This window comes from Clupea harengus, chromosome 17 (genome assembly GCF_900700415.2).
Source record: "Clupea harengus chromosome 17, Ch_v2.0.2, whole genome shotgun sequence".
Classification (NCBI taxonomy): Eukaryota; Metazoa; Chordata; class Actinopteri; order Clupeiformes; family Clupeidae; genus Clupea; species Clupea harengus.
The window spans coordinates 8,124,269-8,147,788 of NC_045168.1; the positions used below are offsets into that span (position 1 = coordinate 8,124,269).

At 43.2% G+C, this 23,520-nt stretch overlaps 2 protein-coding genes and 2 long non-coding RNA genes across 25 annotated transcripts in view; 3 read left to right on the forward strand and 1 right to left on the reverse strand.

The window, feature by feature from the left end:
• The window catches only part of prkdc (protein kinase, DNA-activated, catalytic subunit), a 37,257-nt gene extending 35,701 nt beyond the window's left edge, over positions 1 to 1,556 (reverse strand). The window contains exons 1-4 of the mRNA XM_031584394.2: positions 1,151 to 1,556; positions 674 to 750; positions 400 to 504; positions 23 to 97 (exon numbers count right to left, since the gene is read on the reverse strand). Of these exons, the coding sequence (XP_031440254.1) occupies positions 23 to 97; positions 400 to 504; positions 674 to 750; positions 1,151 to 1,316 (423 nt within the window). The 5' untranslated portion in view covers positions 1,317 to 1,556. The remainder of the gene's footprint in view (positions 1 to 22; positions 98 to 399; positions 505 to 673; positions 751 to 1,150) is intronic.
• A 1,322-nt stretch (positions 1,557 to 2,878) lies between these two features.
• On the forward strand, positions 2,879 to 18,655 carry LOC116224439 (accumulation-associated protein-like). 22 transcript variants are annotated; one of them, XM_031584195.1, is made up of 9 exons: positions 2,916 to 3,028; positions 3,109 to 3,158; positions 3,239 to 3,751; positions 5,201 to 7,289; positions 7,848 to 7,888; positions 8,141 to 8,236; positions 16,944 to 18,341; positions 18,466 to 18,504; positions 18,585 to 18,655. In XM_031584195.1, exons 1-8 carry the CDS (start codon positions 3,006 to 3,008, stop codon positions 18,495 to 18,497), a joined length of 4,242 nt encoding a protein of 1,413 aa, XP_031440055.1. In that variant the 5' UTR covers positions 2,916 to 3,005; the 3' UTR covers positions 18,498 to 18,504; positions 18,585 to 18,655. The 22 variants fall into 22 exon arrangements, with proteins under 22 accessions (XP_031440050.1, XP_031440056.1, XP_031440045.1 ...); XM_031584196.1 differs by lacking the exons at positions 7,848 to 7,888; positions 8,141 to 8,236 and adding an exon at positions 8,279 to 9,115 and having other exon boundaries at positions 2,905 to 3,028; positions 5,201 to 7,462; positions 17,850 to 18,341; XM_031584187.1 differs by lacking the exon at positions 8,141 to 8,236 and adding an exon at positions 16,596 to 16,899 and having other exon boundaries at positions 5,201 to 8,140; positions 17,182 to 18,341.
• On the forward strand, positions 12,788 to 13,623 carry LOC105889278. Its single transcript, XR_004165586.1, has 4 exons — positions 12,788 to 12,901; positions 12,976 to 13,028; positions 13,103 to 13,421; positions 13,548 to 13,623. It is a non-coding gene; the product is annotated as an uncharacterized LOC105889278 (long non-coding RNA).
• Positions 18,656 to 21,687: 3,032 nt separating the features above from the next.
• Positions 21,688 to 22,526, forward strand: LOC105889306. The gene is made up of 4 exons (XR_001161936.2): positions 21,688 to 21,801; positions 21,875 to 21,930; positions 22,005 to 22,320; positions 22,447 to 22,526. It is a non-coding gene; the product is annotated as an uncharacterized LOC105889306 (long non-coding RNA).
• Positions 22,527 to 23,520: the final 994 nt, after the last annotated feature.

The window sequence follows — 23,520 nt, forward strand, 5'->3', positions numbered from 1 at the left end:
AAGAATGATTCAAGTTGCATACCTTGATCAGTAGCTCCAAGGCTGGGGCACGGCATTTGGCTGCTTTATCTTTGGTGTACACAACCAAACACGTGTCCTGAATGAGAGATTCAGATGGGTTAATTCATCTTCATGTAAACATTCAGACCGTATAAGCACATAAGTACATAAGGGTTGCTTATAGCTCACTAAACTAAACGTAATAGTCTGTTATCACCTGTTACTAAATGTTTTGCATCTGAGCATATGACTATCATAATGCTGAGAAGTTACTTGATGTCAGATGTGGATGAAACCCCCAACACACAAATCAAAATACAAGGGAGGGAACAAACACACTACAGTCAAGTCAGAAATTCACATTTTAAGTAATGTTATGTAATGCTGTGTAAACTGTACCTTCAGCTCAATGGCGTAGGTTTTCTCCCATCCTTTGACACTAGTGGACATCCTCTGAAGAAAGGTATCCAAAAGATGCATAACATCCACTCGGGCATCTCGCAGCTATAGTTAATGGGATACAAGGCAAACATGTACTGTAGGAAACTGGACATAGATCTTTATTCAACTTTGTATGTGGTTTGCCATAAGTCAGTACATCTGCTTGAAATGTATCACTTGTGACCTGAACAGAAATGACATGCAACCTCTCATACATAATCAAGGTACATACCTCTTCGTTAGACAAGGATTTTCTGAGAAAACCGAGTAAACCCTCTTCTTTTGCGAATAGCAAGGACGCCTGTAAAGCTAATAGTTAAGTTAACAATTAGAAAAAATATTCTTGATTTTTTGCAAAGCTTGACAGAAGAAAACCTTGGCACTGAATTTTTCAACAGGTGTACATTGGCGAGATATTGATGGCTGGGAACTCGAAAAGCACAAGATGTACGTTTAAGTATCGCGATAAACTCACTTTATCATACTGCACTCATTTTACATATCTAACATCTTGAAAGGTTACAATAATGGCACGCTCTTCTGTCATGTAATGTCTAGCAAGTAAGGCTAGCTAGCCGAGTTAGCACAAGTTCATTGTCATATTGCATATATATACTGCATTAGCTAACATGTTTAACTTTTAGCTGCTTCACCATTCACCCAAAACAGAAGGTATATCGTAGCTTTGCTAGCTGCCTTATTTACTCACCTAATTCATTCTCGCTCTTAGTAACCATGCACTCTTGCCCTAAATCTCCAATAATGTCATGGCACCTTAGAGCAGCACTCCTTGTATCAGAATCAGTAAGATAACCATGGAGCTTTATCAGATAGCCTTGAATTCCTCCAACACTTCCAGCGCTGTCGGAAGACATCTTCGTGAAGAAAAAAGTGTTTTGTTTGTGAAAGAGTTACAGCTGTATCCCCGTGCAAACAACAGCGACAAAACACCACAACAAACATCACCCATGTGAGGAGTAAGCTTTGCACACTTCCTTTCTCTCAAACCTGACGACAGAGAAACGCCTCATACGAGCCTCTAGAGAGCGCTACAAGCACCAACTTTATCGTATCCATTCTGCTGGTCTTTTCCCAACGGGACCCTGCACACTCCCACTCCGTCACAGAGTGAACTCTGCAGTCTGTTGTAGGCAAGTCACATGTGCTGCCGAACCTGAATTTAAGATCAATCAAAATATAAATTCTGCTGTAATTGTCATCGGAGAGGAAACACATAACCATTTGGGTTGTTGCAGTAAGAACCCCAACAGAAAAAACATGCAAAATAACAGAACACATGTCCATCCCTGACCAAAGATGGACAGTTCACTTCACTTGGTCCCCGGGCGCTACAAGCTGCCCACTGCTCCTGGGGGGTCCTTGAGGAAGGACAGCCCAGGATGGGAAAAAGCAGAAACTAAATTCACCGCGATCTCAGGCTTACCTGAGTGTGTGTGTGTGTCCTGTGTCGCCTCCATATATGCACGTGTGTGTTCCAGTGTGTCGTGTGTGCCATTAAAAACCTGACAAAGGTCTTAATTATTATGACGTGTTCTTCTACAGCTGACTACATTAAAAGTCTACATTTAATTATATCATTATTCTTTGTCAATTGCTAATATCATAATTGCAAACGTCTAAATGTATTACATTAGTTCCAGCCTAAATATGAGTACAGTAGAGGTTATTCTCCAATGAGAAACATGACGTGTGTTTTAAAATTAAGGAAATACCTGGATCTGATGTGTGATTTCCGCAACAGTGGCAGTAAAAACCCTTTTTATATCACTCTATTATTTTATACTACAGTACAGGCTGAAGATAATAATAATTTGATTTAATTTAATAATTGATGTGACTTGCAATGCTGACCTGTTTGTTTCTCAATAAGGATTTATCAAATAACACTATTTTTTCGTCAGTCATCACTAGTCACTAATTCACTAATTCATTTCGTCAGTCATCATATTCATTTTAATGAAAAGCAACAGGGAATTTCAACTTTATCGACTGGAAACAACAATAAGGAACGCTGACCATAAAGTCAGATGAATTCAGCCGAAGTCGAAAAAACACAACTTTTGACTGTCCCCGTGTGTCAATGTGTCAATGCATCGATGCAGACTCCCTGTTGGAGGGTTTTCTAACCCACTTACACTCCCCACTAATTGGCTTAGGATGACATTGCAAACCCTCCACGTGAATGCTCAAACGGAGTGAAAGTGGGTAGGGGCTAGTTTTAAAAAAAGCACCTGCATGTGACTGCAGGAGAAACAAGCTTGTGAATTATGTGATCAGATATTAACAGTTAAAACTGTTATCTGTATGCACCACACATTTTTAACATTGTTTAGGCTACCTTATTAAGTATGTGTTCAATATTTCACTTTATGTCCACTCCCACTCAAACCCCACTCAAACAGCTGTTGTCAATTCACTGATGGGCAAGTTCATGGATTGGACTTTTCAATTGTATACATTAGTCTAGTTTCACTCTGAAAAGGCTGGATTTTGTGGTAAGACATTGGTTTTACAGCTGCTTCTCACCAGAGGCTGTAGACACCATGGCTACAGATTTAATTGTATGGTAAGTTTGTTCTTTATGATCAAAATCTGTTGTAAGAATACTGTTCCTCTGTGTCTCATACAAGTGTCTTGTTTTGTCAGGGCTTGGGCTGTTTTTGTGTTGAGGACTGTGTTGTCTGAAGTTCCAGAAGGTAACTACCTTTTTTATATTATCAAGACATGTTTTTCTGTTTGAGGCTAAATGTCTAAATCTACAGTTTTACTTTTAAAGGGTTAGGACCAGTTTCTGGCAGCACTGGAGGTTATGGCCCTGATTCCTTGAACTCCACATCAGGAGAGGCTGCTGACTCTTCAAGTCATGAACCTAAACCGCATCAGTCTTTGTCTCTACACAAACCAGAGACCTTGGGAAATCCTGATGTGCAGTGGATCCTAGCAAATCCCTTAAGCTCTAGACGGGTTCCTTTTGGCTCTAAATACGGCCACAAAGTTCTAGGTAGTTCTCAAGAGGGTCGAGGTGACAGCAACACTGCAGTGCCCCCCAGTTATAGTAGCGCTTTACCAAGTAATCCTGGAGGCATGGTTGTCCACCCAAGCAGCTCTACCAAGTTCCCCCAGGGCCAGAGCTATCAGTCTAGTGCATTCAATGTGATTCAGCCAACCAACTCTAAATTATTTCAGAACAAAGATGCCCCCAGCATGGGCCAAGATGCCCCCAACCCCAGTGAACCAGGCAGCCAAGATGCCCCCAACCCCAGTGAGCCAGGCAGACCAGATGCCCCAGGTGCAGGCCCAGATGCCTCCAGCATGGGCCGGGTGCTGCAAAGATTTCCAGAACAGTTTATAAGCCGAAAGACGGTGGATGTAATGCAAGTCCTTAATGAACCAAATTCTAAATTCTTTCAGAACAAAGATGAACTTGACCAAGAACTCATCCAATCCTCTGAAATGCATGAACCTGACGCAAGCACAGTGTATAGATGGCCTGTGTCAAATATTCAACTGCAGAGTCAACACAGTGGTGCTGTCCAAATTGAGCGGCGACCTTCCAAAGGGGCAGATTTTCAAGCAAGGCCTCAGACTAATGACCAGGTGCTGCAAAGTTTTCCTGAACAGTTTATAAGCCAAAAGACAGTGGATGTAATCAAAGTCCTTAATGACCCAAATTCTGAATCTCTGTATGGCAGTAAGACCTCACAGGAGGCGGAATGTGCTTCTAATGTTTTGCACCAAAAAGAGCAGGGGAGCCAGCAACCTATTCAGTCTACTGACACCACTGTGAGTCATGGTGTCCAGATGCTTGAGCCCAGTAAAACTAACCCTGTCCAGAGTCCAAATGAGTTTTATTCAGAGCCAGACCCACAGTTTGGATCTGAAGGCACCCTAAGGCCTGGTTCTCAGTCTGCTGCCACTGCCACAGAGATACTGGGCACAACCTCAGGCTACTTGAGTCCACATGAGCCAAAGTACCAGCTACCTGCTCAGACCAGCTCTAGCTACAGCTATGGAACTAGTGGGCAGCTTGCTAATAAAGGGGATCCAGTGCCTTCTGAGATGCCCCCAGCCCCAGTAAACCGGATGCCCCAGGCGCAGGCCCAGATGCCACTTCCTCAAATGACTGCATCAAACCTGTGGCGACCTTCCAAGGGGGAAGTTTTTCAAGCAAGGCCTCAGACTAATGACAGGGTCCTGCAAAGTTTTCCTGAACGGTATATAAGCCAAAAGACAGTGGATGTAATCAAAGTCCTTAATGAACCAAATTTTAAATTCTTTCAGAACAAAGATGAACTTGACCAAGAAACCATCCAATCCTCTGAAATGCATGAACCTGACGCAAGCACAGTGTATAGATGGCCTGTGTCAAGTATTCAACTGCAGAGTCAACACAGTGGTGCTGTCCAAACTGAACAAATTCAAGCAGGGCCTCAGACTAATGACAGGGTGCTGCAAAGATTTCCTGAACGGTTTATAAGCCAAAAGCCGGTGGATGTAATGCAACTCAATGAACCAAATTCTAAATTCTTTCAGAACAAAGATGAACTTGACCAAGAACCCATCCAATCCTCTGAAATGCATGAACCTGACGCAAGCACAGCGTATAGATGGCCTGTGTCAAGTATTCAACTGCAGAGTCAACACAGTGGTGCTGTCCAAACTGAGCGGCGACCTTCCATAGGGGCAGATTTTCAAGCAAGGCCTCAGTATTTTGCCCCCAGCGAACCAGGCAGACCAGGTGCAGGATCAGATGCCTCCAGCATGGGCCAAGATGCCCCCAGCCTCAGTGAGCCAGGCAGCCAAGATGCCCCCAACCCCAGTGAGCCAGGCAGCCAAGATGCCACAGGCATAGATGCCCCCAGCATGGGCCAAGATGCCCCAAACCCCAGTGAACCAGGCAGCCAAGATGCCACAGGCCCAGATGCCCCCAGCATGGGCCAAGATGCCCCCAACCCCAGTGAGCCAGGCAGACAAGATGCCCCAGGTGCAGGCCAAGATGCCTCCAGCATGGGCCGGGTGAATGACCGGGTGCTGCGAAGATTTCCTGAACAGTTTTTAAGCCAAAAGACACAAAACACAGTGTATAGATGGCCTGTGTCAAGTATTCAACTGCAGAGTCAACACAGTGGTGCTGTCCAAACTGAACAAATTCAAGCAAGGCCTCAGACTAATGACAGGGTGCTGCAAAGATTTCCTGAACGGTTTACAAGCCAAAAGCCGGTGGATGTAATGCAACTCAATGAACCAAATTCTAAATTCTTTCAGAACAAAGATGAACTTGACCAAGAAACCATCCAATCCTCTGAAATGCATGAACCTGACGCAAGCACAGTGTATAGATGGCCTGTGTCAAGTATTCAACTGCAGAGTCAACACAGTGGTGCTGTCCAAACTGAACAAATTCAAGCAGGGCCTCAGACTAATGACAGGGTGCTGCAAAGATTTCCTGAACGGTTTATAAGCCAAAAGCCGGTGGATGTAATGCAACTCAATGAACCAAATTCTAAATTCTTTCAGAACAAAGATGAACTTGACCAAGAAACCATCCAATCCTCTGAAATGCATGAACCTGACGCAAGCACAGTGTATAGATGGCCTGTGTCAAGTATTCAACTGCAGAGTCAACACAGTGGTGCTGTCCAAACTGAACAAATTCAAGCAGGGCCTCAGACTAATGACAGGGTGCTGCAAAGATTTCCTGAACGGTTTATAAGCCAAAAGCCGGTGGATGTAATGCAACTCAATGAACCAAATTCTAAATTCTTTCAGAACAAAGATGAACTTGACCAAGAACCCATCCAATCCTCTGAAATGCATGAACCTGACGCAAGCACAGCGTATAGATGGCCTGTGTCAAGTATTCAACTGCAGAGTCAACACAGTGGTGCTGTCCAAACTGAGCGGCGACCTTCCATAGGGGCAGATTTTCAAGCAAGGCCTCAGTATTTTGCCCCCAGCGAACCAGGCAGACCAGGTGCAGGATCAGATGCCTCCAGCATGGGCCAAGATGCCCCCAGCCTCAGTGAGCCAGGCAGCCAAGATGCCCCCAACCCCAGTGAGCCAGGCAGCCAAGATGCCACAGGCATAGATGCCCCCAGCATGGGCCAAGATGCCCCAAACCCCAGTGAACCAGGCAGCCAAGATGCCACAGGCCCAGATGCCCCCAGCATGGGCCAAGATGCCCCCAACCCCAGTGAGCCAGGCAGACAAGATGCCCCAGGTGCAGGCCAAGATGCCTCCAGCATGGGCCGGGTGAATGACCGGGTGCTGCGAAGATTTCCTGAACAGTTTTTAAGCCAAAAGACACAAAACACAGTGTATAGATGGCCTGTGTCAAGTATTCAACTGCAGAGTCAACACAGTGGTGCTGTCCAAACTGAACAAATTCAAGCAAGGCCTCAGACTAATGACAGGGTGCTGCAAAGATTTCCTGAACGGTTTACAAGCCAAAAGCCGGTGGATGTAATGCAACTCAATGAACCAAATTCTAAATTCTTTCAGAACAAAGATGAACTTGACCAAGAAACCATCCAATCCTCTGAAATGCATGAACCTGACGCAAGCACAGTGTATAGATGGCCTGTGTCAAGTATTCAACTGCAGAGTCAACACAGTGGTGCTGTCCAAACTGAACAAATTCAAGCAGGGCCTCAGACTAATGACAGGGTGCTGCAAAGATTTCCTGAACGGTTTATAAGCCAAAAGCCGGTGGATGTAATGCAACTCAATGAACCAAATTCTAAATTCTTTCAGAACAAAGATGAACTTGACCAAGAACCCATCCAATCCTCTGAAATGCATGAACCTGACGCAAGCACAGCGTATAGATGGCCTGTGTCAAGTATTCAACTGCAGAGTCAACACAGTGGTGCTGTCCAAACTGAGCGGCGACCTTCCATAGGGGCAGATTTTCAAGCAAGGCCTCAGTATTTTGCCCCCAGCGAACCAGGCAGACCAGATGCCCCAGGTGCAGGATCAGATGCCTCCAGCATGGGCCAAGATGCCCCCAGCCTCAGTGAGCCAGGCAGCCAAGATGCCCCCAACCCCAGTGAGCCAGGCAGCCAAGATGCCACAGGCATAGATGCCCCCAGCATGGGCCAAGATGCCCCAAACCCCAGTGAACCAGGCAGCCAAGATGCCACAGGCCTAGATGCCCCCAGCATGGGCCAAGATGCCCCAAACCCCAGTGAACCAGGCAGCCAAGATGCCACAGGCCCAGATGCCCCCAGCATGGGCCAAGATGCCCCCAACCCCAGTGAGCCAGGCAGACAAGATGCCCCAGGTGCAGGCCAAGATGCCTCCAGCATGGGCCGGGTGAATGACCGGGTGCTGCGAAGATTTCCTGAACAGTTTTTAAGCCAAAAGACACAAAACACAGTGTATAGATGGCCTGTGTCAAGTATTCAACTGCAGAGTCAACACAGTGGTGCTGTCCAAACTGAACAAATTCAAGCAAGGCCTCAGACTAATGACAGGGTGCTGCAAAGATTTCCTGAACGGTTTATAAGCCAAAAGCCGGTGGATGTAATGCAACTCAATGAACCAAATTCTAAATTCTTTCAGAACAAAGATGAACTTGACCAAGAACCCATCCAATCCTCTGAAATGCATGAACCTGACGCAAGCACAGTGTATAGATGGCCTGTGTCAAGTATTCAACTGCAGAGTCAACACAGTGGTGCTGTCCAAACTGAGCGGCGACCTTCCATAGGGGCAGATTTTCAAGCAAGGCCTCAGTATTTTGCCCCCAGCCCCAGTGAACCAGGCAGACCAGATGCCCCAGGTGCAGGATCAGATGCCTCCAGCATGGGCCAAGATGCCCCCAGCCCCAGTGAGCTAGGCAGCCAAGATGCCACAGGCCCAGATGCCCCCAGCATGGGCCAAGATGCCCCCAACCCCAGTGAACCAGGCAGCCAAGATGCCCCCAACCCCAGTGAACCAGGCAGACAAGATGCCCCAGGTGCAGGCCCAGATGCCTCCAGCATGGGCCGGGTGAATGACCGGGTGCTGCAAAGATTTCCTGAACAGTATACAAACCAAAAGACAGTGGATGTAATCAAAGTCCTTAATGACCCAAATTCTGAATCTCTGTATGGCAGTAAGACCTCACAGGAGGCAAAACGGGCTTCTAATGTTTTGCACCAAAAAGAGCAGGGGAGCCAGCAACCTATTCAGTCTACTGACACCACTGTGAGTCATGGTGTCCAGATGCTTGAGCCCAGTAAAACCAACCCTGTCCAGAGTCCAAATGAGTTTTATTCAGAGCCAGACCCACAGTTTGGATCTGAAGGCACCCTAAGGCCTGGTTCTCAGTCTGCTGCCACTGCCACAGAGATACTGGGCACAACCTCAGGCTACTTGAGCCCACATGAGCCAAAGTACAGGCTACCTGCTCAGACCAGCTCTAGCTACAGCTATGGAACTAGTGGGCAGCTTGCTAATAAAGGGGATCCAGTGCCTTCTGGAAGTCATGGCCCTATCAGAAGCCAAGGTGGAGTTGAGGGCAGACAGCCCAGTGGTGAGCAAAACTTGCCTTCAAGAGTTGATTCACTCAATCGGCTTAAGCAAGCTCTTCACAATGTGTCAAGAGGTCACCTGTTTCACTCTGTTATGCAGAGGCTTATTCCAGCTAGTTCTCCCTCCTGGAACATGGGTGAAGGATGGGATTTCGTCACGTCGCCTTCACCTTTGGTGAACGTGTATGGAAGTGGATCTAGTAGTGCCTTGTCCAATGCTGTGTCAGCCCACAGAGGCAATGATGGCTCCGCAAGGAAGGGGACCACCATCCAGCAAACTACTAAAGAAGCCCCTAAAGGACCCTTGCAAATGTCGGCTGCCTGTTTGACACGTAAAGTAATCCCTGTCCAGAGGAGAATTCCAGCAAAAAGCTTCTATCGGAAAATGTCTGCTGTGAAACCAGCTAAACACCATTGGCCTCTCCGTACTCCAAAATGGTTTCGCAGGCTAAGGGTCCTGGAAGGTGAGTGGTGTGTGTGTGCGTTGCTGGGTTTTTTTGGGGGGAGGAGGGTGGGGTTTTACTCCATACTGCAGGTATACATATCAGGCAGTAACTTGGTTCTTTCATTACAGGAAAATGTGAAGGGGCTGCCAACAAACTTAAAAGATGGTAAGACTGAATTCTTGAAGGACAAAAAAAATGGCTCTTCATCCCATCCTGACTGATCATGATGTGCTTGTTACTGGATTTTTGACAGAATTTTAAATAAATGCATAAATCTGATTGTTTACTGGTTTGCTCTTTGCATACAACTAATTCAATTTATTTTGATGGTTATTTAATCTATTCACCTCAAAAGGTTAAACTGGCTTTTACATTTGAGGACTCCACACACACACTTATCCCCACACTATAGAATGAGTAATGACCGTTCAAGCATGGCCACCCAAGCTCCCTCAGACACTGCAATCAATCATTTACCAAAAAAGTATCAAGTATGATTTGGGGTCCAGGTCATAAGATATGTTGGCCTGTATTTACACAATAGAAGTGATGGAGATAATTTCCAAACACTGTTAATGACTTGTATTATTAATTACCTTATATGAATCGTATACTTATGTAAGCAGGATGGCATGGTTTCTGCGTGTGTGTAACTTAGAATATTAGGTGCCGCTTAGTCTGCATTTGTACAAGAGCACGTTTAGACCAGAGGTCATGAGCTGCTTCCGACCTTGTGCAAAACTTCCATCCTTGCCTCGGACGTCAGAGATCCACCACTGCTGAACCCTAGACTTCTGTCTATATAAACCTTGTGCGATGTGTTTATCAGGGCTTCACTTTCAGCCCGATTGCAATTGTTAGTCTAATAAATATACTTATATGCAGCTCCGGAGTCCTAAGGTAACTAGGGTGAATTTTTACCTAACAAGAAGTTACACAAACTTTACTCTAAATGTAATCCCTGCAACACAAGGACTGCCTCTTTAGTATTGGGATCTGAGAATACACCTTCCATCTTTTTAGACTTCTACATTTTGGGAGATTCAGGTGCTGCTAAATTTAAAAACGGCTCTTGATGAACATGTCTACACTTTTTAAGGTTTTATTCTTCAGTGAAGTTCCGTAACTGCATCAGATCCTGTGACTGAAATTGTACAGATCTTGGTGTAAATTAACTTTTAAACGTACTCTGCTGTGGAGCAGGGCCTTCTTTTTTATTATGTGAAGTATGCAGTCATCAACTGTGGCTAAAGCAATAAAAGCTTTTTTTTTAAATGTACTACACCGCCTACATTTCTTACCTTTAACATTCATCCTGTTGCTAAAACTGTATGGACTCTTTGAGTGAAAGGGTAGGTCACCTATGTATACACTTTACACTTTCCTCCTTCAGTGGAGGTAAGTCGAGAGAAACAGTAACCAAACAATCCTGTAGTGGAAACGGTACAGATAGCATAATGCTACAATGAGCTTTCAAAAGATTGTTTTGTGGAGCAGGGCTGTTTGAGAGCTGGATCTAGATCAATCAACAACAATCATTCAGTGCTTATTCCAGGGTATGGTCATTTCATGTCCACATTTTTTTTGACAATGTTACAAAATACTAATACTTAAATAATAGTTTCTTGGAACTTGGTGACTTGGTTTTCTGGAATACTTAGAGAGGCAGACCTCGACAGGTCATTAATATTTGAGCGACAGACAATAAAATGCACCCCTCCCTTCTGTGCTGCTGAAGCCTTGTTGAGTGACTGGAATAATGTATAGCTCAGTCCAAGCCACTTTCACTTTCAAAAAGCCAGGACTACCCTAACACTAGAAATGTTTTCAATTGGTTTAAAAAAAAAAAAACATCAACAGGGATTTTGCTGATAGTGTAAGTGAAGTGTCATTATAATGACATATAATGTCACAATATGAATAATTGTATTAATATACAGTGACTCTAATTGTGAATTGTGAACGTACAGTGCACACATGGATTTGACTTGGTGAGTAAGCACAGTAAAAGAATATAGAACAGTTTGAACTAACAAAATTGCGTATGCTCCATACTGCACAAAGGGTCCAGTTAGGAAGATGTTGGATCCATATCATGAAGACTGCACATTTCCCCAGTTTGTGTGTGTCAGGTGGTGTTGTTTGCTAAAAGCTGTTGAGGTGCCGTAGTCCTGGTCCTGATGGAGCAGAGCCAGAGGCCAGACAGGAGTGTCAGAGGGAATAGTGTATGGGATCCATCACTGTCCTCCTGGCCAGCTTGGTGGACACCTGCCATTGGACACCTGTGAGCAAGCTGGCAGTCTGCGCAACATGTTTGGTGGGGAGAGGAGGCAGGTTACCACAGAGACAGGGATAAGTTGAGAATGCTCTCCATCATGACTTGGCAGAAATGGGGGAAGATGATCATTTTGTAGAGCCGTCTGAGAAAGAACATGCTCTGCTGAGAACAATTGATTATAGATTATGGAAATTATTGAATTATAGTGTAGGTTTTGATCTATATTATTGAATTGTTGATTATAGATTATAGAATGTCATCCATTTCAAAACTGAAAACATTGAAAGATTGAAACTCATTGTTTGAAAGATGGAAAACAAATGTAAAAGTTTTGCAAGGTTGCAAGGCTTGCCTAATGTTTTGGCAGGCTGAGAAAAATATCTCTGCTAAAATGATTTCTTTAATTTTCCTTCTTCACAACTTCAGCACTCAGTGTTACTACGGTATTTCACCAAAACATGTTTGGAGTTTCAAATGTGTCACTGTTTTACTGGTGTATTCAGTGTGTTTTCCAGGTTTGAAACCTTGTAAATGGTTATCTGAAAACATACAAAATTTAAAAAACAACTTTGAAAGATTGAAATCTAATACAACTAGTGCTGATATGTTGAATGAAGTTCTGAATTGTTAAAACTTAAGTTTCAAAAGGGAGAATCTTGTTTGTTTTGTTTGTCATTAGATAGTTTTTTCCTACCAATCCTACCAATTCAACTTCATCCTCCTCTGGTTGTGGCAGTGTTACTGCAAAATGTAACTGAATCTCCTGCAATGACTGAATTTACCATGAGTAAGGAAATGTATTGCAGCAATGCCTATCTATCTATTACTACAACAAGTATGCTGTTAATTAAGGCCAAAGACTGGTGCTGTTTTTCCTTGTTGTTTTGTAACGGCAAAGTGGCCATTGAAAGTGAATGATTATGAATGAATATGTGAACAGTGAATATTGTCAGTAATGTCATCACTTCTCACAATGTTGAATGGAAATTCACACCTGACCACAGACACATCAATTGCAATCAGCTGAAGCCAGTTGGTTAATTAGGATTCAGACAGAGGAGCTGTGCCTATAAAACACCAGCTTGGTTGTTTGGGAGTCAAAGCGGGGGTCTTGCTGTAGCAGTGGTGAGGAGAGTGCTGTGTTTGGGACTTTGATTCGAACCGTTGATGTTGACTATGACTCTTAGCGTGACAGTCAGGTACACATTCAGTTATATGTCTTGGGTTGTCTTTTTCTATTAGTTACCTGATCTAAACAAGATGTTTTCTACAGGTTACTTTGGATATGCCTTTTCCTAAGTGAAATATGCTGTCAGCAACTTCAAGGTATGAGTTGGTTCACATTTTAGTTAAAACACATATGGAGTATATCTGTAATTGAAGCCCTTGTTTTGTTCTAGGGCTGGAAGGTCCCCAGAGATCTGGAGAAACTACTTATGGTGATGCTGAGGGTCCCTCATCAGGGCAGGAGCGCTACCTTATGATTACAGCGCCATCAGGTTTTCAAACGCGCTACGTGGTTAAATCCTTCAATCGTTACGTGCTTGGAAAAAGGGTATTTTCTGAAACCACCTACATCCCACTGGACTTCCTTCCAACTGATGATGCTGATGATGCTACTGCTCCGGTTGCTTATGACCCCAGTTTTCCTGGACATGAAGCCCAGGCTGACCAAACTGTGGATGTCAAAGGGTGACTTTGAGAGCGCTTTGTCATGAAGTGAGTGTTTAAATTCGAATGCCTTTTTTTCTCTACAGAAAAGGATTGGTTTTCCCAGTTGACCTCCTGTGCCATGTAGGTATTGTTTTATTTGAAATTCTGTTCCTCATTCTGTGTTCTTTCCAGGTCCTGGACTCAAACCTTGATGGTTATCTACGCTTGACTTCATAGGGTAGATGAAACAATAAAGGCTTTTCTCTAATTTTGTATGTTTCCTTTATTGAAAATATTGATTTTCTTAAGCTCACTTGAATTGAGTGGGATGTTGGCTCCATGTATAGCATGTCAAATATTGTGGGTCAGTCATAACATTATTGGACAAACTCATCAAGGGATGTCTGGATGTATTATATTTATCTTATGTACTGAATGGCAAGGTTCTCATGCTAAATATTTTTTCTCAAGTCCTCTAATCTAATCATTGATTACTCAACTTTCAATTGACTTGTTCACCACTAAATGTAATCAATTTGGACCTGGATTTATCCACTGAACAACAGTATTGTTTTCTAAAGCTTCACACAAAGCAATGCCTTTGTTTGGTATGCATGTTTATTAGCCACTTTAAAATAAAAAGTGTGCATTTTTTTTCAACTGTCAACCCATATGTGTGTCTGCACATCATTGGCTATTCCACATGACCATATGGCTCTATAAATTGATTTTTACCTTACACACTGCATCAGTGTTTCAAAGACCTTCTCCAGTAAGTTACGTATGGATGGCTTTGTCATCTTTGAAATCTAGAAATGTTTCTATTTGCAGAAATCTATTGGACTATTTTGTGGTGTCTGGTGATATTTGCTAATTTGTCAGCTTTTGTCTATAACCATTATTGACTTCATGAGAGGGGAAGGCCATTCTTTCTGAAAATGCAAGTACGACCAACACATTGTCCGCCACCTCAGACATTGTGTAATGAATTTCTCAGCTTACCAAAACAGGTAGGAGGTTATGATTTGGGTCCAGTGCATACTGAACACCTCTTGGGTTTTGTTTTCACAGCAGAGAAAAAAAAACTAGTCTTAACAGCTATTGAACTACAAGAAAGCCCAAGAATGCTGAACAGAGAACTTTGTGCAGATCAAGATCATGCCTCAAAGTAGTCCCTGCGGCACAAGGACTGAATCCACACAAGGGATCAGAATATACCCCTTCAATCCTTTTAGGGAAATGTTTACATGCTAGGACATTTCTGGAGCTGCCAAAAAATATCCTTAATAGCAAATATAACCACTATCTCCACTTTAAACTTTTCATTCTTTATTACAAGTCCACTAAAATGACAGCAATGGTATCATATCCTTTATTGGAAATAAGTCAGACTTGGTTGTGACGCTCTTCTTAAGGCGAAGGGTTTTCTAATGATAAGGTAGGATTTCAAGACATTCACTTAATAATAATTATAAAAATCCATGGCTGGAGTTTATCATGTTGCAAATGTGACCAATCCTACCAATTAGACTTCATCCTACTCTGGTTCAGTGGCAGTGTTACTGCAAAATGTACCTGAATCCCCTGCAATGACTGAATTTACCATGATTAAGGAAATGTACTGCAGCAATGCCTAATCTATTACTACAACAGGTATGCTGTTAATTTAGGCCAAACACTTGCTGTTTTTCCTTGTTGTTTTGTAATTGCAAAGTGACATAGAATATTGTCAGTAATGTCAACACTTCTCACAATGTTGAATAGAATTTCACACCTGACCACAGACACATCAATTGCTATCAGCTGAAGCCAGTTGGTTAATTAGGATTCAGACAGAGGAGCTGTGCCTATAAAAGACCAGCTTGGTTGTTTGGGAGTCAAAGCTGGGGTCTTGCTGTAGCAGTGGTGAGGAGAGTGCTTTGATTGGGACTTTGATTGGGACTTTGATTGGGACTTTGATTGGGACTTTGATTGGGACTTTGATTGGGACTTTGATTGGGACTTTGATTCAAACCATTGATGTTGACTATGACTCTTGGCGTGACAGTCAGGTACATATTCAGTTATTTGTTATTAGGTTGTCTTTTTCTATTAGTTACCTGATCTAAACAAGATGTTTTCTACAGGTTGCTTTGGATATGCCTTTTCCTAAGTGAAATATGCTGTCAGCAACTTCAACAAGGTATGAGTTGGTTCACTTTTTAGTTTAAACATATATGGAGTATATCTGTAATACAAGCCCTTGTTTTGTTCTAGGGTTAGAAGGTCCCCAGAGATTTGGGTACTATAACTACAATCCTAGGCCCGCCGGTGGTGATTCTGTACCGTCCATGAATGACTCAAGCTCAACCAAAGGTGAAGGTGTCCCAAGTTGTAATGAACCTGCTAAGGAAAACCCATTATTCAGTAAAGCAGAGGTTCCTCATGCCCCAACAAGCCAGAGGCTGATGCCATCAAGCCAGGTATGGATGCCCTCTACCCAGGTGAGCCAAGATGGCATGTCTAAAATCCAGGCAAACCCAGTGTGGACTCTCTATACCCCTACTCAGGAGGGGCAGGGTCAGCAGTCTCTTAGCCAGGCAGCCAAGATGGCACAGGCCCAGGTGACCCCAGCATGGGCCAAGATGCCCCCAGCCCCAGTGAACCAGGCAGCCCAGATGCCCCAGGTACAGGCCCAGATGCCTCCAGTATGGGCCAAGATGCCCCCAGCCCCAGTGAACCAGGCAGACCAGATGCCCCAGGTGCAGACCCAGATGCTTCCAGCATGGGCCAAGATGCTCCCAGCCCCAGTGAGCCAGGCAGCCAAGATGCCACAGGCCCAGATGCCCCCAGCATGGGCCAAGATGCCCCCAGCCCCAGTGAACCGAATGCCGCAGGCTCAGATGCCCCCAGCATGGGCCAAGATGCCCCCAGCCCCAGTGAACCGAATGCCCCAGGCGCAGGCCCAGATGCCGCTTCCTCAAATGACTGCATCAAACCTGCAGCGACCTTCCAAGGGGGAAGATTTTCAAGCAAGGCCTCAGACTAATGACGGGGTCCTGCAAAGTTTTCCTGAACGGTATATAAGCCAAAAGACAGTGGATGTAATCAAAGTCCTTAATGAACCAAATTCTAAATTCTTTCAGAACAAAGATGAACTTGACCAAGAACCCATCCAATCCTCTGAAATGCATGAACCTGACGCAAGCACAGTGTATAGATGGCCTGTGTCAAGTATTCAACTGCAGAGTCAACACAGTGGTGCTGTCCAAACTGAACAAATTCAAGCAGGGCCTCAGACTAATGACAGGGTGCTGCAAAGATTTCCTGAACGGTTTATAAGCCAAAAGCCGGTGGATGTAATGCAACTCAATGAACCAAATTCTAAATTCTTTCAGAACAAAGATGAACTTGACCAAGAACCCATCCAATCCTCTGAAATGCATGAACCTGATGCAAGCACAGCGTATAGATGGCCTGTGTCAAGTATTCAACTGCAGAGTCAACACAGTGGTGCTGTCCAAACTGAGCGGCGACCTTCCATAGGGGCACATTTTCAAGCAAGGCCTCAGTATTTTGCCCCCAGCCCCAGTGAACCAGGCAGACCAGATGCCCCCAACCCCAGTGAGCCAAGCAGACCAGATGCCCCAGGTGCAGGTCCAGATGCCTCCAGCATGGGCCGGGTGAATGACCGGGTGCTGCAAAGATTTCCTGAACCGTTTATAAGCCAAAAGACACAAAACGCAGTGTATAGATGGCCTGTGTCAAATATTCAACTGCAGAGTCAACACAGTGGTGCTGTCCAAACTGAGCGGCGACCTTCCATAGGGGCACATTTTCAAGCAAGGCCTCAGACTAATGACAGGGTCCTGCAAAGTTTTCCTGAACAGTATACAAACCAAAAGACAGTGGATGTAATCAAAGTCCTTAATGAACCAAATTCTGAATCTCTGTATGGCAGTAAGACCTCACAGGAGGCAAAACAGGCTTCTAATGTTTTGCACCAAAAAGAGCAGGGGAGCCAGCAACCTATTCAGTCTACTGACACCACTGTGAGTCATGGTGTCCAGATGCTGGAGCCCAGTAAAACCAACCCTGTCCAGAGTCCAAATGAGTTTTATTCAGAGCCAGACCCACAGTTTGGATCTGAAGGCACCATAAGGCCTGGTTCTCAGTCTGCTGCCACTGCCACAGAGATACTGGGCACAACCTCAGGCTACTTGAGTCCACATGAGCCAAAGTACCAGCTACCTGCTCAGACCAGCTCTAGCTACAGCTATGGAACTAGTGGGCAGCTTGCTAATAAAGGGGATCCAGTGCCTTCTGGAAGTCATGGCCCTATCAGAAGCCAAGGTGGAGTTGAGGGCAGACAGCCCAGTGGTGAGCAAAACTTGCCTTCAAGAGTTGATGCACTCAATCGGCTTAAGCAAGCTCTTCACAATGTGTCAAGAGGTCACCTGTTTCACTCTGTTATGCAGAGGCTTATTCCAGCTAGTTCTCCCTCCTGGAACATGGGTGAAGGATGGGATTTCCTTGGCAGTGCTGAGAACTCCCCATCCTTAACCGGAGACCAAAGTCATTTTGGAGATGATGGAAATGACTTGTCCACCAGTGTGAGTCGAGGTGAAACTTCCAGCAGCAAGAGCAGCATCAGTCATGCTCCTGAAAATGTTGGATCTGGAAAAAGTGATGGTGGCGTCATGTCGCCTTCACCTTTGGTGAACGTGTATGGAAGTGGATCTAGCAGTGCCTTGTCCAATGCTGTGTCCTCCCACAGAGGCAATGATGGCTCCGCAAGGAAGGGGACCACCATCCAGCAAACTACTAAAGAAGCCCCTAAAGGACCCTTGCAAATGTCGGCTGCCTGTTTGACACGTAAAGTAATCCCTGCCCAGAGGAGAATTCCAGCAAAAAGCTTCTATCGGAAAATGTCTGCTGTGAAACCAGCTAAACACCATTGGCCTCTCCTTACTCCAAAACGGTTTCGCAAGCTAAGGGTCCTGGAAGGTGAGTGGTGTGTGTGTCTGTGTGCGTTGCTGTGTTTTTTTTTTTTTTTTTTGGAAGGAGGGTGGGGTTTTACTCCATACTGCAGGTGTACATATCAGGCAGTAACTTGGTTCTTTCATTACAGGAAAATGTGAAGGGGCTGCCCACAAACTTTAAAAGAAGGGTAAGACTGAATTCTTAAAGGACATAAAACAATTTTTTTTGCATTATCTGCATATAATTATTTTTCTTTTTTTCTGTAAGGCTCTTCATCCCATCCTGACTGATCATGATGTGCTTTTTTGACGGAATTTTAAATAAATGCATAAATCTGATTGTTTACTGGTTTGCTCATTGCACACAACTAATTCAATTTGTTTTGATGGTTATTTCACTGGTTATTTAATCTATTCACCTCAAAAGGTTAAACACACACTTATCCCCACACTATGGAATGAGTAATGACTGTTCAAGCATGGCCACCCAAGCTCCCTCAGACACTGCAATCAATCATTTACCAAAAAAGTATCAAGTATGATTTGGGGTCCAGGTCATAAGATATGTTGGCCTGTATTTACACAATAGAAGTGATGGAGAAAATTTCCAAACACTGTTAATGACTTGTATTAATAATTACCTTATATGAATCGTATACTTATGTAAGCAGGAACATGGCTTTTCTGCGTGTGTGTAACTTAGAATATTAGGTGCCACTTAGTCTGCATTTGTACACGAGCAGGTTTAGACCAGAGATCATGAGCTGCTTCCGACCTTGTGCAAAACTTCCATCCTTGCCTCGGACGTCAGAGATCCACCACTGCTGAACCGCTAGACTTCTGTCTATATAAACCTTGTGCGATGTGTTTATCAGGGCTTCACTTTCAGCCCGATTGCAATTGTTAGTCTAATAAATATACTTATATGCAGCTCCGGAGTCCTAAGGTAACTAGGGTGAATTTTTACCTAACAAGAAGTTACACAAACTTTACTCTAAATGTAATCCCTGCAACACAAGGACTGCCTCTTTAGTATTGGGATCTGAGAATACACCTTCCATCTTTTTAGACTTCTACATTTTGGGAGATTCAGGTGCTGCTAAATTTAAAAACGGCTCTTGATGAACATGTCTACACTTTTTAAGGTTTTATTCTTCAGTGAAGTTCCGTAACTGCATCAGATCCTGTGACTGAAATTGTACAGATCTTGGTGTAAATTAACTTTTAAACGTACTCTGCTGTGGAGCAGGGCCTTCTTTTTTATTATGTGAAGTATGCAGTCATCAACTGTGGCTAAAGCAATAAAAGCTTTTTTTTTAAATGTACTACACCGCCTACATTTCTTACCTTTAACATTCATCCTGTTGCTAAAACTGTATGGACTCTTTGAGTGAAAGGGTAGGTCACCTATGTATACACTTTACACTTTCCTCCTTCAGTGGAGGTAAGTCGAGAGAAACAGTAACCAAACAATCCTGTAGTGGAAACGGTACAGATAGCATAATGCTACAATGAGCTTTCAAAAGATTGTTTTGTGGAGCAGGGCTGTTTGAGAGCTGGATCTCGATCCAACAACAACAAACATGGTGACTGTTTTCTGGAATACTTAGAGAGGCAGACCTCGACAGGTCAATAATATTTGAGCGACAGACAATAAAATGCACTCCTCCCTTCTGTGCCGCTGAAGCCTTGTTGAGTGACTGGAATAATGTATAGCTCAGTCCAAGCCACTTTCACTTTCAAAAAGCCAGGACTACCCTAACACTAGAAATGTTTTCAATTGGTTTAAAAAAAAAACATTTGAGCACACAGACTAGACAGACCGCCAGAGGAATGAAATGTAAGGGATTTTGCTGATAGTGTAAGTGAAGTGTCATTATAATGAAGGACTGCTCCTTTTAATTGAGAAACACAACATGAATAATTGTATTAATATACAGTGACTGTAATTGTATGAACGTACAGTGCACACATGGATTTGACTTGGTGAGTAAGCACAGTAAAAGAATATAGAACAGTTTGAACTAACAAAATTGCTTATGCTCCATACTGCACAAACAGGGTCCAGTTAGGAAGATGTTGGATCCATATCGTGAAGACTGCACATTTCCCCAATTTGTGTGTGTGAGGTGGTGCTGTTTGCTAAAAGCTGTTGAGGTGTCGTAGTCCTGGTCCTGATGGAGCAGAGCCAGAGGCCAGACAGGAGTGTCAGAGGGAATAGTGTATGGGATCCATCACTGTCCTCCTGGCCAGCTTGGTGGACTCCTGCCATTGGACACCTGTGAGCAAGCTGGCAGTTTGCGCAACATGTTTGGTGCGGGGAGAGGAGGCAGGCTACCACAGAGACAGGGATAAGTTGAGAATGCTCTCCATCATGACTTGGCAGAAATGGGGGAAGATGATCATTTTGTAGAGCAGTCTAAGAAAGAACATGCTCTGCTGAGAACAATTGATTATAGATTATGGAAATTATTGAATTATAGTGTAGGTTTTGATCTATATTATTGAATTGTTGATAATAGATTATAGAATGTCATCCATTTCAAAACTGAAAACATTGAAAGTTTGAAACTCATTGTTTGAAAGATGGAAAACAAATGTAAAAGTTTTGCAAAGTTGAAACTCATTTTTGAAGGCTTGCCTAATGTTTTGATAGGCTGAGAAAACTATCTCTGCTAACATTATTTCCACCTTCTTCACAACTTCAGCACTCAATGTTACTACAGTGTTTCACCAAAACATGTTTGGAGTTTCAAATGTGTCAATGTTGTACTGGTGTATTCAGTGTGTTTTCCCCGGTTTGAAACATTGTAAATGGTAATCTGAAAACTTACAACTGAAAAAACAACTTTGAAAGATTGAAATCTAATAAAACTAGTGCTGATATGTTGAATGAAGTTCTGAATCGTTTAAACTTGAGTTTCAAAAGGGAGAATCTTGTTTGTTTTGTTTGTCTATATTTGATAGTTTTTTCCTACCAATCCTACCAATTCAACTTCATCCTACTCTGGTTCAGTGGCAGTGTTACTGCAAAATGTAACTGAATCTCCTGCAATGACTGAATTTACCACGAGTAAGGAAATGTATTGCAGCAATGCCTATCTATCTATTACTACAGGTATGCTGTTAATTAAGGCAAAAGACTGGTGCTGTTTTTCCTTGTTGTTTTGTAATGGCAAAGTGGCCATTGAAAGTGAATGTTTAGGAATGAATATGTGAACAGTGAATATTGTCAGTAATGTCATCACTTCTCACAATGTTGAATGGAAATTCATACCTGACCACAGACACATCAATTGCAATCAGCTGAAGCCAGTTGGTTAATTAGGATTCAGACAGAGGCGCTGTGCCTATAAAAGACCAGCTTGGTTGTTTGGGAGTCAAAGCTGGGGTCTTGCTGTAGCAGTGGTGAGGAGGAGAGTGTTGTGTTTGGGACTTTGAGTCAAACCATTGATGTTGACTATGACTCTTGGCGTGACAGTCAGGTACACATTCAGTTATATGTCTTAGGTTGTCTTTTTCAATTAATTACCTGTCTGAACAAGATGTTTTCTACAGGTTGCTTTGGATATGCCTTTTCCTAAGTGAAATATGCTGTCTGCAACTTCAAGAAGGTATGAGTTGGTTCACATTTTAGTTAAAACACATATGGAGTATATCTGTAATTGAAACCCTTGTTTTGTTCTAGGGCTGAAAGGTCACCAGAGATTTGGAAAAAACACTTATGGTGATGTTGAGGGTCCCTCATCAGGGCAGGAGCGCTACCTTATGATTACAGCGCCATCAGGTTTTCAAACGCGCTACGTGGTTAAATCCTTCAATCGTTACGTGCTTGGAAAAAGGGTATTTTCTGAAACCACCTACATCCCACTGGACTTCCTTCCAACCGATGCTGCTGCTGCTGCTGCTCCAGTTGCTTATGACCCAAGTTTTCCTGGACATGAAGCCCAGGCTGACCAAACTGTGGATGTCAAAGGGTGACTTTGAGAGCGCTTTGTCATGAAGTGAGTGTTTAAATTCGAATGCCTTTTTTTCTCTACAGAAAAGGATTGGTTTTCCCAGTTGACCTCCTGTGCCATGTAGGTATTGTTTTATTTGAACTTCTGTTCCTCATTCTGTGTTCTTTCCAGGTCCTGGACTCAAACCTTGATGGATATCTATCTACGCTTGACTTCATAGTGTAGATGAAACAATAAAGGCTTTTCTCTAATTTTGTATGTTTCCTTTATTGAAAATATTGATTTTCTTAAGCTCACTTGAATTGAGTGGGATGTTGGCTCCATGTATAGCATGTCAAATATTGTGGGTCAGTCATAACATTATTGGACAAACTCATCAAGGGATATATTTTTATATATATATATATATATAGCTTGACTGTTCTCTCCATTGTACGTCGCTTTGGACAAAAGCGTCTGCTAAATGACAATGTTATATTTATCTTGGGTACTGAATGGCAAGCCAAGGTTCTCATGCTAAATATTTTTTCTGAAGTCCTCTAATCTTAATCATCTGAACTTTCAATTGACTTGTTCACCACTAAATGTAATCAATTTGGACCTGGATTTATCCACTGAACAACAGTATTGTTTTCTAAAGCTTCACACAAAGCAATGCTTTTGTTTGGTATGCATGTTTATTAGCCACTTACAAATAAAAATAAAAAAGTGCATTCTTTTCAACTGTCAACCCATATCTGTGTCTGCACATCATTGGTTATTCCATATGGCTCTATAAATTGTGCTTTACCTTACACACTGCATCAGTGTTTCAAAGATCTTCTCCAGTAAGTCACATATGGATGGCTTTGTCCTCTTTGAAATCTAGAAATGTTTCTATTTGCAGAAGAAATCTATTGGACTATTTTGTGGTGTCTGGTGATATTTGCTAATTTGTCAGCTTTTGTCTATAACCATTATTGACTTCATGAGAGTGGAAGGTCAATCTTTCTGAAAATGCAAGTACGACCAACACCTTGTCTGCCTCCTCAGACATTGTGCAATGAATTTCTCAGCTTACCGAAACAGGTGCTATGATTTGGGTCCAGTGCATACTGAACACCTCTTGGGTTTAGTTTTCACAGCAGAGAAAAACTAGTCTTAACAGCTATGGAACTACAAGAAAGCCCAAAAATGCTGAACAGAGAACTTTGTGCCCGTTCACTGTTCCTAGGGTAGTTTCTGTGTTGTCTTTCTGAACTGTTC

What these genes read in the sequence shown, in the direction of transcription:
- LOC116224439 (XM_031584174.1), top strand. Translation starts at nt 3,006, where the DNA reads ATGGCTACAGATTTAATTGTATG. An exon ending in AGGCAGACCAGATGCCCCAG is followed by an intron (nt 3,752 to 5,200) that starts GTGCAGGCCCAG and finishes CAGGCAGACCAG; the next exon opens with GTGCAGGATCAGATGCCTCC. An exon ending in CAAGCTAAGGGTCCTGGAAG is followed by an intron (nt 18,342 to 18,465) that starts GTGAGTGGTGTG and finishes CTTTCATTACAG; the next exon opens with GAAAATGTGAAGGGGCTGCC.